Source organism: Boleophthalmus pectinirostris, unplaced genomic scaffold (assembly GCF_026225935.1).
Source record: "Boleophthalmus pectinirostris isolate CB_2022bp ecotype Guang Dong unplaced genomic scaffold, ASM2622593v1 HiC_scaffold_18, whole genome shotgun sequence".
NCBI classification, from domain to species: Eukaryota; Metazoa; Chordata; class Actinopteri; order Gobiiformes; family Gobiidae; genus Boleophthalmus; species Boleophthalmus pectinirostris.
In genome coordinates, this window is record NW_026571133.1 from 25,522,040 (window position 1) to 25,540,544 (window position 18,505).

Sequence of the window (18,505 nt, forward strand, 5' to 3'; positions counted from 1 at the left end):
TGTATTACACAAAATGAACTCTTGAAAGCTTTAAGCCATTTTATAATGTTGTTACCTCATCAAAAACATACCTGGAGTTTTGTTTCATTCACACAGGTGTGAGTAATGCTCCATTCCACCTTTTGTTGTCACATAGTTTTTTCAAGTTAACAGCTACCTTTTACCACAGTAGAGATCAGCTATTCCAGGTCTGAAAAAATCCGAATGATTCTAGTGAAGGTGAAGGTGAGTAAAAAAAATCACAGTGGAGGACTTCCTATATTGCCACATAATATCACAAAGTGGAAAAGAATCATTTCTGTTTATGCTAAATATGCAGGGTTTATGTGTTAAACATTAGTGAATGAAACAAAACATAACTCGAGGTATGTTTGTGATGAGGAAACATTATAACATAGATCACAAAATAGAGCAATACAGACCCTTTAAAAATACTTACCTGTATGCTATATGTCTGAGGAAGCTTTAGTATGGTTTCATTAAACAGAGACTAGAAGCAGACTTGCTTACATAAAGAATCTGTCTCACACTTACTTCTGTACTGTGGATGTGAGCAGGTCAAGCAGACACACTTTTCCTTTTAGCGGCAGAGGCAGGTGTTATAGGTGGTGCTGATTAAGTTATGTAAGAGCTTAGCAAGCTCTGAAAAGCTCTGAAAATACAAACGTTCAGTGGCCAAAACACAAATGTAACTTAGGCCTACTCTGCAGGATTATGTGCTCTGGCAAACGTTTGCAACATTTGCTTTTAAGTCAACGTTCATCAAATTCACTCAGACTGGGTGGGTGAAGACTAGTTGTGATGCTCCAAAAGTATGGGTCAGCCTCCAGAGTTCTTATCATTAGTAGGTCTATACTGATTTGCTCTCTTGTGCTGCATGCCTATTTCTGGATTGCAAGGCCTAAATTATTTACTTAGGAATCTCGTGACATACAGGATTGTGTGTACTTTGTTTACCTAATAAATAAAAGTTTCAGAGCTTTTTAGCAGCCTGGATGCTTAAAATAATTTCAGCACGTCTGGTTTAGCAAAGCACTCATCAAGCACTTCTCTTAAAACTTAACTTGCACGCAGGAATTAGCCTATAGCCTAGCATGCATTTATAATTAAAAGCACATAAGTGTTTTGCACAAGCTTAGCCAGCATAGCCTACTCATAATACAACCATCTTTAAAACCAAAGATGCACGAGTAAGTAAACTAGGCATCGGGCACTTGTTTAACTTATTATAGTGTAATATTTACCCAATATCATTCATCATCTAATTTTTTCAGTGACAGTGGATGAGCTCGTGCTATAGTGGCGCATATCCGCGTCTGTAGCCGCGCGCACACTTTCCCAACGCAGTTATGCCACACAACATTTCTGTCTAAACGATATAAAATCGGAATAAAGTATCTCTCTGTACAGTACATATATATTATATATAAGTATTTTTGACACGTGGTGTAAGAGATGCTATCTAACACATTTAAATGTACTTTGACTCAAGTTGACCCATATCAATTTTTTTTCAAGTTTCAGTGTGTACTAGAGATATGATAGCTCAATTCTCCACAGCATTTGCATATGATAATGCATGTTTTGCCATACAGCCTTCCCCTAGTTTAGGCTAATTCAGCAAAATTAATTTAGTATTGGACATATGGTTTTAAAATCGACTTGAAGAATATGCTTATTATTTGCCTATAGAGTAATAGTGACTGAGCCCGATGAGCCACGTCTTTGCACTTTCTGAATTTTACTGAGGCCGTGTTCTAAATGTAAGCCTTTTGTTAACACATCTACTGTACTAGAACCAACAGTGAAAGAAGACAGTCTGTCAGTATCATTTTGTCCCTGTGAATACAAAAAATTAATAAAAAAATCAAATAGTCACAACAAACAAAGCATAGACAGATGATAGCTGTGTATTGGGAAGAAAGAAAACTGGATTCTGTTTAATTGGAGGTATGTAAAAATTACATTGAGCTTTTTTGAGTGTGCTTGTGTTTTGTTGAGATAGCAGATAATACTTTTACTTGACATTTTTTTTAACATACGATGACTTGAAGATTTGTAAACTTAATGTTTGTTTACTTATTTTTCATGTTTATTATCATAAATGATCATTTTGTTCCATGTCAAGCCTTCTTGTCAAAGCCTGATCTCGTTATATCTCAGAACCAAAACAGGCTTGGGCTTGGTCCAGGTGCCACAGTGGAGCCCCAGTGGCAAATACTGTCATAGTGTCCAGAGGCAAGACACTTCACCCACATTGTCTCGTATGAATGTGGTATGCGCGTGAGTGATGTTGATGGTCGGAGGGGCCGATGGTGCTGATTGGCAGCCTTGTTTCTGTCACTCTGCACCAAGGCAGCTGTGGCTACAACAGTAGCTTACCATCACCGAGTGTGGAATGAATCACTAATGTACCAAATTGTAAAGTGACTTTTAGTGTCTTGAAAAGCACTATATAAGAATAATACATTTTTATTATTAAATCTTGTGGTTTTATTGCACAATGAAACATCAGATTTCTCTTAGTTTCCCTTTGTTACCATCCTGTTCATACTACCTGTTACTTGTGCTGTGAGCCATGACAACACACTCAAGGCTAGGTTACATGCACTTCTGTGCTGCAGTAGCCCCACTAAAATCTCCCATCTGCCCAACATACAAAGAGAGCTTCTTATATCTGCACAGGACTGATGCTGTTGTTCTGCTGTGTCATTGTTTACAGAACAGGAGGTATGGGACCAGGAGATAAAAGCCTAATGCAGGACATCCTGACACTGGCTTCACCTTGGAGTTGGATGCAATCACTGATGAGCGTCTCACTGAAGAGGTGTCAGAAGAGTAAGAGTGGCATTTGATGACCTGCCAGAGAATTCATGACAGGTACAACACTGTGTCTGTGTACAGTGCAACTTCACTTCTTTAACCATTTACTGGTGTTAGCAAAGGAAGCATAGTTGACAGTTACATATTTTAGGCATTTATATTTTTGTTGCTGTTTTGTTATTTAGTATGAGAACATATTCATTGCAATAAAGTAAAGTACGATATTGCTTGAGAGATTAGAATGCTGAACACATCACTGAACATACACATAATATATACTCTTTTAAGAAATACTTACTTATAAGTAATTTACTGTCTTCAGCTACTGTGCCCATTGTGAGAGAGCACCTGTACATTTTCCACATTTTTTAGATTTTTTCTCCAGAGAGATCCTTTGAAGCCTGCATCTGCTTTTAGTTAGAAATATATCAAAAACTGACAGACTATTTTTTATTTTATTATTTATATTTTAATTGGATATTAGGGTAGTAAAGCAATGAGTGAATGCAAAATATTCCAATGTAATAATAGACTTGTGTACACATTTTAAGTAGTCCGTGCATCGTCACAAAGTGTAAATTGATTCTTTCTAGAAATTAAATATTGAATGCAGCAGGAAGTGCCATGTCCTTCAGTTTGGCTACTGATTCGGGAGTACAAATGGACAAGGATGAGAGAAATCAATGTATTTCCTGGAATTATGAATAGTGTTCTTTAAAAAAAGACAAAACAAAGAAAAAAACAGGGAAAGATAGGGAATAGCAGGAAGATGCACTTTCCTTTTGACAGCTAATGTAATATAATTAAAATTACAGACTGCATTTAGATTCTAGTTAAATCACGTTTTATTGACACATTTTTCCCACTATTCTCTTGTGGTAGGAGAGATTGCCACCAATGGATAACGCGGCTGGAGCTGAAGCATCCTTCTTATCACTAAGGGCAACAATGGACAATCCACATTGGCCAAGCACAACAACACAGTCCTGAGTGAATGACCAAACACAATGTTGCTTCAATTCTTTTTTTTTTTTTTTTGCACAAAATGAGATGGTACAATTTACATTTGATTACAACCAACTCAAACATTAGTCGCCAAACATTAAGTGAAATTTTGAAGAAAAATCACGAAAGCAGCACATGCTTTGTTACTGCAAATAGGTCAGAATATTGCCATGTTATGTATTCCATATGTACTTCGCAGCTGTGCTTTGGGTATGAAGCAGTTGTGATCCCAAGAGATGTAAACATTACTTGCACAGTCATCATATGAAACATGCATATATTTACAACAGTCTAAACTAAAAAAAAAAGGAATCTAGATACATTGTATTTGAAGATTTAATGTAAAATTGCTCTTACCTGACAGAGTATCAGAAGACATACTTTCTCGCTGCTGCATCTTGAGTATTGACTCCACTGTGCGCCTATAGTAATAGTATGACCATTATGTAGTGGGCACACACCCCCTTCACTGTACGTTGTGGTGACAAGGTCCTAGTCGTAGCAGCTTGAGGAGTGGACTCAAGGTAGGGCAAGAAAATGAGCTTGCCGTGTTATCTAACCTAGTGTCACCAGTGTTTTTCATGTTCCCCTTTTGCAGAGTTGAGCGTTCAGCAGCAGCGCCTGGCAGCCAGCACATGTACTGTACTGCAGATGGAGATTGATGAGAGTCTGAGGCGGAGGGGGGCGGAGCCATAGAAAGGATTCTAGGAGGCTGAAAAGGAAAGGAGGGAGGAGCTGGGAGGAGGGACAGCAGAGAGGCAATCACCTTTATAGGCTTACTGGTTTGGGCAGCGTGCTATTACTCACCAGCACCTCCCCTCCCCCGGTGAGTACAACGCACAGACTAAACCACTTAAAGGCTTACAAGAACCGCAGCATCCAGTTGTGAGTGTGAAAGGGGTCTGGTGCTCAGGGAGATGTCTTCATGTGAGGTCACAGCATCACGCACAAAGCTGTCAAAGCATGTCGAGAATAATTAGAGAGGACCTGGCCTCATATACTCTTAGCCTCTCTATATATAAACCAGAACTTCACTCTTCTTTTAATATTACATAAGCCATGATATGTATTTTTTTTTTAAATAATGTACAATGCATATTTTTTGTCATAGAGGAGTGAAGACATTATGTTGTAGTATGCAAGCATTAAAATAAAAATATAACCAATAGATAATAATAAGTATGAAGATATAAAATACATTTGTGTGTATGTCATTTGTACTGTTCTGTAGACATGCCTGTGTATCTCCAGCAGCTTGAAGTATATCAAACAAGACTAGCTGTACATAGCCTTCAAAATGTTGCATAATTTGTCAACTTGTCTTTGTTTTTTTGTTTTTTTGTCTCCTACAGTAGCTACAGATGTGCAAGGACAACACAGAAAGAGCTCACAACTAAAACTGGCTCCAGGCATATGTTTGCATTAGTGAACAATAATCTCTGTGTTGTCCTTGTTAATATAAAACTTTAACATTTATTATATTTGCTTTGTAAATATTGCGGCAGTATTTCATTCTGGAAAATTCACATATGTTACTCTATTTGGAGCAAAGTGTTTGTGTATAGAACGTCTGTCATTATCCCTCATTTATTAAACAGCTCTGTGGGAGTGAGTTATCAGTCTGCTTTCTAACAGCTTATTCTTAATTATCCTGTCCCCAACTCCGTATCCCAGGGAGAGTTTAATGACACACAGGAAAAACAAGCCTGCCGCCTGTCTTTGTTTGCACAAACCAGATTATATTGATTTGTTAAGTAACTGGATCTTGTATATTCACTAATAAAACAGATTATTACACTGTCGGCTGAGCAAAATAATAAAATTGTTCCTTTTTAGCTGGGTGGGAGGCTGGAGCAAAGCATGAGGCATTATACATTTTGTGTCCTTTTCCATTTGGCCTTCCCTTGACACAGCAAGTCATCTATGCACTGACTTTTAGAGGCTCTTGCTGCAAACACTTCACACTAAAAATTATTTATTTACAACTACAAATATTTTATGTTATGTTATCTGTTTTTAATGCTCTCTCTCTCTAACTGTGAGCATGAGTCATACTTCAAAACGTTTTTATTTGATTATTTTTTTAAGTTAAGGTAATACCACCATCTAGTGAACAGCTGGGTAAACTGCATGTTGTGTACCTGAAAGAGCATTTCAGTGATGCACATTTGTCTGCTTTTCTGATTCTTATTCTCTAATTTAAACAGAAGACACCTATCTTTACTTCACTGTTTTGACATTAACTTGCACAACTGTTCACCATGCATTGTGGACTTCCTGTCAGAGAAAGCAGGATTATTATGGTTCATCCATGTCGGCAGTTCCATTGTTGCTCCTTGATGCCGGAAACACTTTGTGCAGACCAGGGCTTTTTGCAGGCATGCCATCCTAAAGCATCCACTGCAACATTCAGCATATCATAAACGGTGCTTTTGCCATATGGGAAAAGTAGAGTAAATAAGTTATCAAAAATATAAAGTAGGCAACAACATCAATTCATTTGACTTCATGTATTCTTGGAAGTACTGACAAGCATTATTTGCAGTTTTTCATACCATTAAAGATGATAGTAGCTGTTTTTCTTTGTTTTGTTTTGTCTTTTTTTGTTTTTTAGAAAGAATAACTTCTGTACAGTATGACGCTGGAGTTATATAAGATGGTGATAAAACATTCATGAAAAAAAAAAATCACACAGCTTTTAGTGGCTCTTTGATATTATTTATTTAAAGTATACAGTTTGATGTAAGAACTTTACACAATAATATGCATATGAAAAAATTAGATAATGTGGGGAAGAGAAGTTTAAAAATTGACTTTTTATAACGCCTATACTCTGGACTTGTAAGAAAGAATGTTGTAGTTGTATTAGTCTGTAGTGTTTGAGGTTGAATGAATTATTTTTTCTGTTCTGTTCTTTTTGTTTTTACTTTTTGACAGTTTTGGCAATATCTTAAAAGGCCATTAGAGTTAAAACAGTGCAAAACATTCAGCAAATACAGTACATAAATAAGGCATTATTTGTTTATATATTTGCTTCTTCAAGCTGCCTCAAAACATGTTGGTTAATTTAAAACTACTTAGTTTTGTTTGTTACTTCCTGGTTAATGTTTGATGAAGAGCAGTTGTCTATATCCTGTTTACTGAAAATGACTTTGAGTTAATGATAAATCAATGTTCTGGAATCACTTCATCCATCCAGTTCAGGTATTCCAGGTTGCCATCCTCCACGAGAAAACTGAGGACTTCTGGGGCTGCGTATGGGTGGACAGACCTTGAAGAAAGCCACACAGCCACATTATTCTTTCACTGCCTGACAGGGTATAGCTATTGTTTATAATGAATTGGACATGACTCATTTTGAGCTCCTCGTCCTGACTGTGCAAACTCACAGACAGTACTCAAGAGGGATAGGGTCTTTAAATTAAACCAACCACTAAATGAAGACTTATAACTAAAATCTTGGCTGTATGCTTACATACTAAGTAGATTGCTGTATAGTATGTTGGCCTTGGATAACACTGCAGTGTGTACTGTCTATGCTCCACAGCACAGACAGCAAATAAATAACTGATTTATTTAAAAAATTCATATTCTTATAGTTCTCATTCTGTAATTATTGTTTGTATAAATACAAAATAATCTATAGTCTTTCATGAGATATGTAGTACATAGTTTAAAGTCTAAGTCTTGATAAATGCTGTTTACTATACTAAATACTAAATATACTAAGTACTAAATACTGTCAGAACGCTTTCCTTGGACAACAATAAATTACATATTATTACCTCACATATTCCAAGACATGTTGAATCCTGGAAGTTTTTGTTTTTACAAGCTGTAACAAAAATTACATATTAGTGAATATCAGCTGTTTGGAGGCAAAACAGGCATTAATCTTGAAAGAATCTACCATAAGAATTTCACTGGTGTCACGAATTTCATCTTTCCATATGTACCTGGCAAAAAAAGCACACAGAAGGGGATTAGACTGCCTCTCTAGGAATAGGTGGAGGTACTGGACAATATATGCTAGTTTCTATTTGATTATAAGCTACAACCGTGGGGTTAGCAGGTACGACAGAGTGGTTTCTATTCAGCTGGGCTCCTCGCCATGGCCTATTAGTTTTGTTCCCTTTGTGATTATGCATTAACACGAGAGGTTAATCCATGCAAATACACAGCTCAAAACTGCCTTTTATGTTCTAATGATAAGAATAAATCGACAGAGCAATCAGAGGCAACCCATTTACTGTTGTAGTTGCCTTGGTAACCTATGGACGTAGCATGTTTATATAGGCTATCTGTCAAAGTATGTCAAGAACAATTTTTGTATGGTGGGCACTTATGGTCAGACTGGCTTAAGTGTGCATTGTGTTCTTTGTAAAGCAATAATTACATTGTAGATGTCCTTGTGAGAATGTTAATACTGGCAGCTAGCCTCTTCTCCATGATGGCTCTAGAGAAAAGGACAAAAGCGATTGAACAGTGAACTGAAAAGAAAAAGGTGCAGAAAAATAATTTGATGATAGTTGCATGAGTCCTGTCTTAATGTAAAACCACTACGCTGATAATGCAGAAACACAGAGCAAACTTTGCTTTCCACAGTGATGCTAATGTTATTAAATGTATTATCTGTGACACCCCTATCCTCAAGCACAAACTCTTGGGTAAAAGATTTGCATATCTGGCAACCTCAGTGCGGCCGTGTCTTGACACAGTAAATAGATAGATAGAGCTCATTTGCATGCAGTTAAAATGCCAACAAAAGGGGTGAGAGCGGAGATTTAGTATCCTTACAACTTTTTACAACTTTACAAAATAGTTGCTCTACTCTTGGCAGAAACACCCAAACCTTTAGTTGTGATTTATTTTTCTTTTTTACATTTTCAAGATGAAGTCTAATATGTTTGCATACATACTTTTAAGTAAAAATAATTAAAAAACCCAATTCTAAAACACCATGGATGATGTTATCCAGTGGATCAAATGAGTAAATGTGCTATGTAAAAATAACAAATTATTTCCAGATAAGACACACTTTATTGTCTTGAACACAAAGTGCATAGACATTAAAAAGACAGATATAGAGAGATAACAGAATAAAAACAAAACATTTATGTATTACAGTCACCTGTACAATCAGGCCCCTGCCACAGCAAAAGGAACAATCAGTTTGGCTTTGTGAGTATTACCTGCCAATATCCTTGGCCGTCTGCTCGGTTGGGCTGTTAATAATAAGGACAGAGTAGTGGCCTGGTAGATAGTTTCCTGTGAAGACTGAATGAAGTCGCACCCCAATGGACCACAGGCAGGGATAGAGACTCATGAGCAGAACAAGGAGCTTCACAAAAAGAAAAAAAGGGCAGTGACCTCAAATAGACAACATTGTTTCTGCTGTCAACTATAATGAATAGTTAATAATATGTTTACTGTTGAAATGACAAGAAAAGCTATTTAATGAATTTGCCAAAAGGACCACCATGTTGTGACTGGACCGGGTCATATTTTTATTATCCTCTTACTATTTGTCGCTGTCTGGCACAGATAAATGACGGATGAAGACAGTGATCAAATTCTAATCTGTCCTACTTCTGCAGAACACGACAGCAATTGCAAATCCTGTTCAAATACAATGGATTTTGGTTAGTTACAAAAAAAGACCTTGTGAGAACTACAGACTGGCGTCCTTTGAAGTTTTAGTTGAAACTTTAAAAATGTTTGGTTATGTCATAATAACATAACCAATCTAACCCTTAGAGAACCACAGTCTGACATTTTTGAACGCCCCTTATTATTAGCTGGGTCCGTTTTCCTGTGTCCTGCGGTTTTGACAAGTTTTTATTTTATTAAAAAATAATAATAATAATTATAGCCTTACCAAGCATGTCACAGAAAGTACAGACCGAAGCGAGGAGCAAAGGAAAACGTCTTTATGCCAACGTTGGAACAAGCACTCCATCCTGTGAGTGGTGTCAAAAGTCATCCCTGGTGATGTCAATGAAGAGGCATTCTGTGCTCAACTTTCTCCAAAGAGCGCTGGATGCCTAGAAGACACATTAGTCTCTTTTGCGTCCGAACCAGTTAAAACACACAGGGCTATTATTTTCTAGTCCCTGTACCTCCCCAGCCGGTGTTTTTAGTCAGGTAGGCCTAGGGCTTCGGGTGACTAGTCCAAAGCGATGATAAAGGTCCACGCGTTACAATTGGCGGTTACATGGGCCTTTGACACGCGGGCGACCAATCACAGAAGAGTGTCGGCTCTACGTCCCGCCCCCGCGCTTGGATCATAATCGGCTTTGAAACAGTCCGCTGTCCCCACAGCCAAAGCATATCTCTGAAGTCTGTGGTCAAAATTCAAAAGCGCTATTGACCGACAAACACAGGATCTGACGCCACACACTTTATTATTTACTAACGTATGAATAGACCTCTACCTATATATATTTTTTTTGCCTCAGCTTCACTTTTCTGTTGTAATAGGTGATAGACCAACTTCGTGTCAAGTTCTGTTTTTTTCAGCTGTGTTAAATTTCCTTTGTGGATAGTGGAACTTCAAGAGAGAAATCTAGACCAGTAGCTGAAGTTTGCATGAGTCAACCTGTAGCCAAATCATATATTTTCCCCAGCCTATAAAATGAACATGATTTAGGACAGTAATACCCTATGTTTTGGCTATTGCACCCTGGAAAGCCCTAAAACCTCCAAAGGGATTTAGGCAATCTAAAGTAAAAAATAATAATAATATATGAAATATATATATTGCCTAATTTCACTGTACTTCTGATGTTTGTTAAAGTAACTTTTTATGTAAGACAAATTGACCTTAGCGGGTGAATTTCTGCCAAATATCCACGTGGGGGAGTTGTGGATTCATACATCATGACCTGCTCCATTTTGATGGGTTGAGACCAAATGAAATGACGAGGGCTCATGTTGCTTGTAAAAAAAATAAAATAAAATAAAAAAAAATCTAGCACAACACAATATTGATCAAAATGGAGAATCTCTGATTCATACCCTTCCTGTCTTGGAGTGACCTTTCTCTTGACCGGCACTTTAAGAAACGCGTTTAGTTTTAAGCGCTCATCTGGTCACACACCCTTCATGCACATGACACATCAAGCAGCAAACAAGAATTCCACTGCAAAAGGCTCTAAGCAGCTACGGCGTAAAACCAATTTATTTTCATGGGTTTATGCCGGATTTATATGAGAGCACATCACAGATTTCTTATAGATCAACTAAGGCCCAGATGAAAGAAAAATACAGGGGAGAAAGAGTCAGAAAATACAAGCTTGGTCAGACTGGTAGGGCATTTGAGTTTTTATTAAATTTTTTAAGTGGCTGATTTTAATGCAGCTATTCTTATTCTTGTAAAATTGGCACAGAGCTCGAAACGTGAAAGATGGTACAAAGGAATCTGTCAAACTTTTGATTTTTAAATTGTGTCTAGTTTGTCTAAAAGAAGTATTGAAGGAGTTATGTTAAAGTTTTAGAGCAGATAATTCTGTTAACATTTTTGAGGGGATAGTTGCCAGTGTAGTGCTCAATTGCATGTAATGGAAAAACAGATCTTTTTGTTCAACCCTATACATGAATAAATAAGGGCACTTGGACTATGGAGAGTATGATTTCTCATGGTTTAGCTGCTGCAGTGGAGATGGAAGTAAAGTGCATTGTAAAGGTGAACTATTACATTATTGGAAGGTAGGCCACCTATATGTCTCCACGGAGATTTTATTAATTTGCCTCGAATGCTCCACAGTATATCATTAACTTATTTATCTTGTGTATTCAGTTACAGGCCAGTTAACTGTGAAACTGAACACACACAAAAACACCCTCACTAGGATCATCTGATTGATTTCAACCCTAGAATTACCTATCTCTACTGAACAAGAGGTAAAAAGTTGCTGTTAACTTTAAAACTACCTCTTCATGACATCACAAGGTGGAACAGAACATTTTGATCTTTGTAGACTAATAATGCAGGATTACACCAATATCTGATTACTCAAACAGCACAATGAGGTAACAACATTATAACATGGTTTTAAGATCACAAGAATCATTTTTATGTAATAAAGGACCAGCATGACAGTTAATGGATGGAAATGATGGAAATGTATAAAAATAATGCAATGTTTAATATCAGTATTGTCATGTACATTCTACTTTTACCTGACAATGACCATATCTGCCTGTTCTATTTTATACACTCGTCTAGCTGTGTGGCAGTGACATTACCGGATTGAATGGGAGACTGATGGGCTGTGGAAAGTGGCTGCGGACACTGGTGGACACTCGGAGGTCAGGTGAGTCCTAATGAGAGGGACTGTGATTACCTGCGAAGGAAGAGCCTGTCCCTCCCAAAGAGGTTAATTAAAAAAATGGCCAGGTCCCTATCAAGGAAGTCTCTCCATCTCTGCCCTGAACCCCAGCGACCTCTCCCTCCTCTTGAACAGACGCGCCCATCCATCAGGCCTCTTTCTCTGGCCTGTCTGGCTGGTGCAGAGGCTGTTGAAATCCCACAGTGACTTAAACATAGAGAGGTATCTAGCTGCTGCACTACTTTGACAGACAATAACACACACACACACAAGATGGTGGAGACTGGCAAGACAAGCATGGCTCAAGTCCCGCAGGTAATGAAAGCTCTTCCCGCTCAAGGATCACAAACATCAGATCTTGTCATCTCCCTCTCATTCACTCCTTCTATCTTTTCTGTTGTGGCCCTTCAATGTCAAAACTAGCTTATCACCCAGGCCTATTTATCAAAATATGACCTGTTGTGGGGAATAGTTTTGTCAGTTTGTCAGAGATAAGAAAGTGAATTCAGTGCACCGTATGCCAATATACTGGTCATCATGGGTTTTATGGTAAATCAAATCTTAAAATCTATTCTACTTTTTGACTCCTGCTTGTTCCCTTTTTCTTTTTTTTTGTGTTTTTTGTTAAGTTTTTCTCCTTCATGACACAGCCGCTCACTTATTTTGTGACTGATGTGAACTATGATGTGGAAGTGTGTTGCTCATGGGAGGCAAAGGTGGCATCGATGGTTTGGTTTTTGTTGTTGTTTGGGAGGTGAACACACTCTGCACCATTGTTGCCACCTGAGTTTTTAGAATTTCTGAAGGTAGAAAATAGTTATGTTCATAGTCCTGGAGATGTAATTCAAGTAGTAATAGCAGTAGGCATGGCTGAAGTAAATATATGTACCAAAAATACATATTCATAAATCTGAGAAACTGTGTTCTAGTACATAAAAATGTACAACTACATGGTACTGTAGGCTTCAAACTGCACAAGAAAAGTAGAAGAAAAAAAAAGAGAAAACGCCGATCTTGCGGTGTGCATATGTAGTTTTCCTTCTCTAATGTGTGATATAAATAAATACATATAGTAAAATGCATACACTCATAAAGCTGTTTAAATCCCATGTCACGTATTTACACTAGTATAATCCAACTTGAGTGAAAGGATTCTAAGTATTCAGAAAGCAATACTCTGATTGGGTCATGTAACAGAAATACATTACAGAATACATTTTAATGTATTTAGTATTCTATTAATAAATGCATTTTCACAGTATTCCTCCCAACCTGTATGTGCTTTCTACTTATAAAAAACCTTCTTTTAATCATTTATCCCAGTATTTATTTTAAATATACATCAGGAATAATATTTTGAGTGTAGACAATCTGCATAACCATGAAGATATGAATGACTACAGTAGAAAACCTGCAGCTATTCTGTTCAGATCTGTCATCTCCATTCCCCTTTAGTTCACATAGCCAGGGACAAAGTGTGCAAATGAGGGCACGCTAGTAAGGACAGACTGAGGCAGAGGAAGAAGGGAGGGAAAGATATGAGCAGAGACAGAGAAAGAGAAATACAGCGTTTTGCTTGATTGGCTTTGAAAGTGGACAGATAGCCTGAAGCAGTCTCACAGAAGAAAAGTTAAACATTTTTATGAATCTGCTCTCTTAGTGTTCACCAGCAGCAGCAGCGGGAGGCTTAAATCACGTCACGCCTGATTGGACGAGAGGAAGGAAGTGGTCCAGGAATACCTCAGGGCCACCTCTGCCACTGGCTTCCTCATTATACTCTGCTCACCCGGCCGCCACATCCACATTTGCCGTGCTGACGCAGGTAGACTGGTTCATTCCCGTGCCATTCATAAGCTGAGTGCACCACCTTCACTCAAGGGACACATAATAAGTCTAGACAGAAAAGCTGGAGCGCCCACAGGAAGTAAAGAGGAGAGATAGGGACAAACAAGCAGCACTTCTGATGTTTATAGTACAATAGTTTTGATCTTAATTTACGATACAGAGGCCTTTTTTTGATGAATTGAAGTTTGCTGGTTAGTGTGGTCAGGCTGTTTGATGACCAGTATGAAAATATGTTGTATTGAAAATGTATGAGCTGACAGTCATGGGAATTGGCTGAAATGTAAATTTAAGATGAATCACAGGGTAACATGTTAAATTAATTATACATAATGGACCCATATACTGTATTTTAAACTGTATTTGTACTACTATTGCTACTACTACTTCTACTACTACTACTACTACTACTACTACTACTACTACTACTGCTACTGTGTGGTCTTATACTGTTGGTGATATACGGATATATGGTGATTGATGGACATAGACCTGATATAGACCATTCTAACACTATTCAGGAAAGATCCAACTTTCTATGGATGGTACCAAAAAAGAATTGCAAGTAGTTTTGGACACAGATTATTTTTCTTGACTGGGGTTCCATCTGTTGCTGTACAGAAGTAGTAGCATAGTCAAATTCAAGAACATATTGAAACAGGCAGGAACAGCAAACATATCAGTACTGCAAAATAAATATACCTTCCCTTGAGCGTAGTGCTTCTGTTTAGATGTACATAAGGATCGGTGGGTCTGAACCCCAGACGCTTACCTGCCAGAGAGTGGCATTATGGAAATGTAGGAATCACCATGAAAAGACCAGCCAGAGGCACGCTCAGGGCAGTAGCTCCTAATCAACACTCCAGCTGCCAACTTGCTTATATTTGCCCTATTTACCAGTGCCCCCTGAACCACTTCATCTGATCCCCTCTCCTCCTCCTCTTCATCAGCTGTGAGGAGGCAGTAGAATTTTCCTCTATTAATTGTTTGCCACCTGGACCTCATTGGGATCTGTTTAATATTCAGAGCTTCACTGCCTGACCACCTGATAGCCACCTAATGCTGTGAGCAATTAACAAGCGCTTGCCCGCTATAGTGTCCAGGAGGAGCGGTCCCTTTGGCGCAGAGGAGAGGTTAGGACAGTGCGCGGCAGAGGAGGCAGTAACAGAGATACAGATGGATGTTTTGTATGGCCATCGTATAGAGAAATCAATGCTAATGAATGGGTAGGTTTGTGCTCAGCGGTGATAAGGGGAAGCTTTTGGGTGTGCATGTGAATGTGTGGGAACTGTGGCAGATAAGGATGTTTTCTTTTATTTTGCAACAAGGTACAGCAAACACAGGTGCTCTGGCCCATTAGGGAGTGTTCAGAACTAAAGAGGTGGTCAATATGGAGAGTGTAGCATTGATTTATGTGACTTGGACCGGTCTCCTGCGCTTCAAATGATACAGCCAATAGAGATAAAACTTTTAGGATGCTAATGAAAGTGGGCATAGGGTTGGCCCAGGGTCTAGGCCAAAGAGTGAAGCATGGGGTTTGTAAAGGTAAATGTGAGTGTTGGGACATGAAATGGTGCATGGAGGTTTTGTTGCTTTGCTTGGAATGTTTTGCAGTTTGGCATTATTTGTTTTAATTTATTTAATAGTAAATGTCTTTGTTGCTGAATGGACTCACCATACCTGCTTGTCTCCATAGAAATAGTTATGTTTAATACCATACTGTGGAACATTCTAGGCATCTAGGCAGATCTTCTACCAGAAAGGTTACGCAGAATATGCTGCTTGACAGTTGCAAGACTCATAACTATAAAATATTCCAAGTGCAGCAGTACAACAGTAGGAAGAATCACCCGCTAACTGAATAATCAGAAAAAATATGCTCTTCTCACACTGCAGCTGTGTCCTTGGGCCAGACACCCCTGTTTGCCTTTATGAATGAGTGAATGAAAAAAAGTGGCTATGACAATGTAAATAGTGTTTGCTGTGTAATAAAAAGTCCAAAGCCAGCCAGTATTATCATATGGCGACTTCTGGAAAGTCTAAAACAGAAAAGATTCATGAGTAACTAAACATGGATCTCCACCTGGCTGTGTCTTTCTCTCTGAGTGCAGCAGCGCTCTTAAAAACAAGATTCCAAACCACACCAAGCTCATCTTAGGGGCCACTGAACCATAATGAGACCACAACACATTTATTTAACTAATGGATGATATGCCTGACTAAATGGGCAAGAATTAAAGGGCTATTGTTGTGGTTATATAGGCTTTGAGCTCAGTGAAACCAGGTGCGCAACTAAGTGATGCAAGGAATAAAAGGGATTCTGTTCTCTAAAAGTGCTAATTAAAGTGGGAAGGTGTGTGAAAACGCTACAAATTAGCGTTGGGTCTCTGGAGTTTTTTTTTAGTTTTTTTGTTTTTTTTTGCAGGTTTTGTAAACATATTTGTTGTGTACACATTTGTAGGGCCTTCTCTGGTGCAATGCATATAGTGTAGTCTGAAGGGTGGAGGTTTACAATAGAGACAAGAAGCAACAGAGATCAAACGATTTTATTTCGGTTGTAACTGGGAGATGGGAGCTCCTTGGTGCCTCTTCAGGGATTACTGCTCCACATTCTGGTATCCGATTTCCCTTTGTTTTCTCTCTTGGCCCTTTGAAATATTTAGTAAGAATCCCAGATGAACCCACAGACGCAAATGAAGTCGATGCATTTGTGCACACGTTTACAATCCCACCGTTCCCCCTAGGCAGGACTCTCAGGACTTCCACATGTGGACTGTGGACAGCCATTCCCCATGGATCCAACACTTAAGATGTCTCTGTTTTAGCATATGGACACATGTGAGGCCCTCTGTTCCCAGTCCAGGTCTGCTCCAGGCTCCTAAGAAATCTCCTCCAGCAATTCTTCATCACTGTATTCAACAACATCTATCACAGTTTGACTAGTGCTAGCACCTCCTACTGGATAGAACACAACATGTCCTGAGGTGTTGGCTGTCTTTCATACACATCTGATCTGTCTTTAAACTGAAATAGCAAGAATATGAACATGGGCAAAATACCCTATGTGCCTTTTTAACTGAAGTAAAGACTCCTGTGTCATGTATACTTATCATAGAGTTATAATTACTTTGCGTTTATTCAAATGTATGGGTATTGATTACATGTAAATATAAAAGTATAATAAAAAAAAAAGAACACTAAAGACTGATCTAGTAAGAAATAGGGAGAAAACATATTTGCTGATAACTTTTCTCAGGAAAATATATTGGCAATGCGCCCATCTTGGCCGGCAGATAGCAACGTATGAATGTATATATGAAAGTATGAATGTAGTAGGGTGGACTTTGTGGAGCTACCAGCAGGCAGCAGTTGAGCAAAAACTATAAAGATTTCTGAGCATTCTTTGGTCTTCCTCCAACTTACTCACTTCCATCTGCTGTATTGTATGCTCTGCTGTCCATGATGCCATATGAGACAGCTGATTTCAGCAATGCAATTCTAACATTTAGGTGGACAACTGTAAGTTATAGTCCAATGAGATTCATTTGGTCTTCCGATATTCTATGTTATTAGGTTCTTTTTTTCAGACCTAGAGTGTTATTTCATACCTGACAGTTTCGACTGCTCACTGACGTCTTCCTCAGTGTGGTCACGTGATGTTGCTGTGACGTGTCTGGTCAGCTGATTTAAACAGGTTTTGGCGCTGTCTTCCTACCGGTGACCAGCTGACCAGACACGTCACAGCAACATCACGTGACCACTCTGAGGAAGACGCCAGTGAGCAGTCAAAACTGTCAGGTATGAAATAACACTCTAGGTCTGAAAAAAGAACCTAATAACATAACTGTAAGTTATGTTTTAAATTGGTCCAGAGGCGTAGCTTAGGGCGCGCTCTGCTCATAGCCCTCTACTGTGGCAATGGCCGGCTCCACTCTCAGTGGTGATGGGTCTGTGTGCCTCATGGACGAGCTGATGTCACTGACTGAGCATGGCTGCCAGTTTTGAAGTACTTTAAGCAGCTATAGTCTAATGTAACTTCGCCTGTCCTAGGATTGAGTCAGTAACACCCTGCAGCACATCCAGTGTTCCTTCCTGCCCTTATGTGAAACTCAGTTTCTGGCTGGACCTATGAAACTAAAGAATCAAACTCTGTTGATGACAGATTATATTGGTCTGATTATAGAAACAATCAGAAGTCCTAAGTCAGGCTTTATGCAATTTAAAATAAATGTTATTATTTCCTTTGTCACCAACTCGTAATGTCACATAAGCACAGCCATGCCTTCTCAAATCTCTCAACAATCTGTAGCACCTTGTTAGTGCACACGCACCATATGAGGCCTGTTGTATTAGTTATTCTAATGCATGTCTCGTTATCCATATAGATGAGAAAGGGAACAGAGAGGCAGATGGTCAGGGAAACAGGGAGGCACAAACACAAAATGATCCGGCAGGAATGTTAGGATCCCATTCAAAGCTCCGGACACACCTCATGAGTCACAGAC

General features: G+C 38.7%; 2 protein-coding genes across 2 annotated transcripts in view; both read right to left on the minus strand.

The window, feature by feature from the left end:
- dab2ipb (DAB2 interacting protein b) overlaps nucleotides 1–4,206 on the minus strand; it is a 92,672-nt gene extending 88,466 nt beyond the window's left edge. Inside the window, exon 1 of the mRNA XM_055153722.1 lies at nucleotides 4,186–4,206. The gene's annotated coding sequence lies outside the window, so the exon portion shown is untranslated. The remainder of the gene's footprint in view (nucleotides 1–4,185) is intronic.
- A 2,417-nt stretch (nucleotides 4,207–6,623) lies between these two features.
- On the minus strand, nucleotides 6,624–9,944 carry zgc:63972 (protein CutA homolog). Its single transcript, XM_055154048.1, has 6 exons — nucleotides 9,707–9,944; nucleotides 9,021–9,169; nucleotides 8,225–8,284; nucleotides 7,739–7,784; nucleotides 7,614–7,663; nucleotides 6,624–7,099 (listed from the first exon to the last, which is right to left on the minus strand). Exons 1-6 carry the CDS (start codon nucleotides 9,809–9,811, stop codon nucleotides 6,997–6,999), a joined length of 513 nt encoding a protein of 170 aa, XP_055010023.1. The 5' UTR covers nucleotides 9,812–9,944; the 3' UTR covers nucleotides 6,624–6,996.
- Between the last annotated feature and the right edge of the window lie 8,561 nt (nucleotides 9,945–18,505).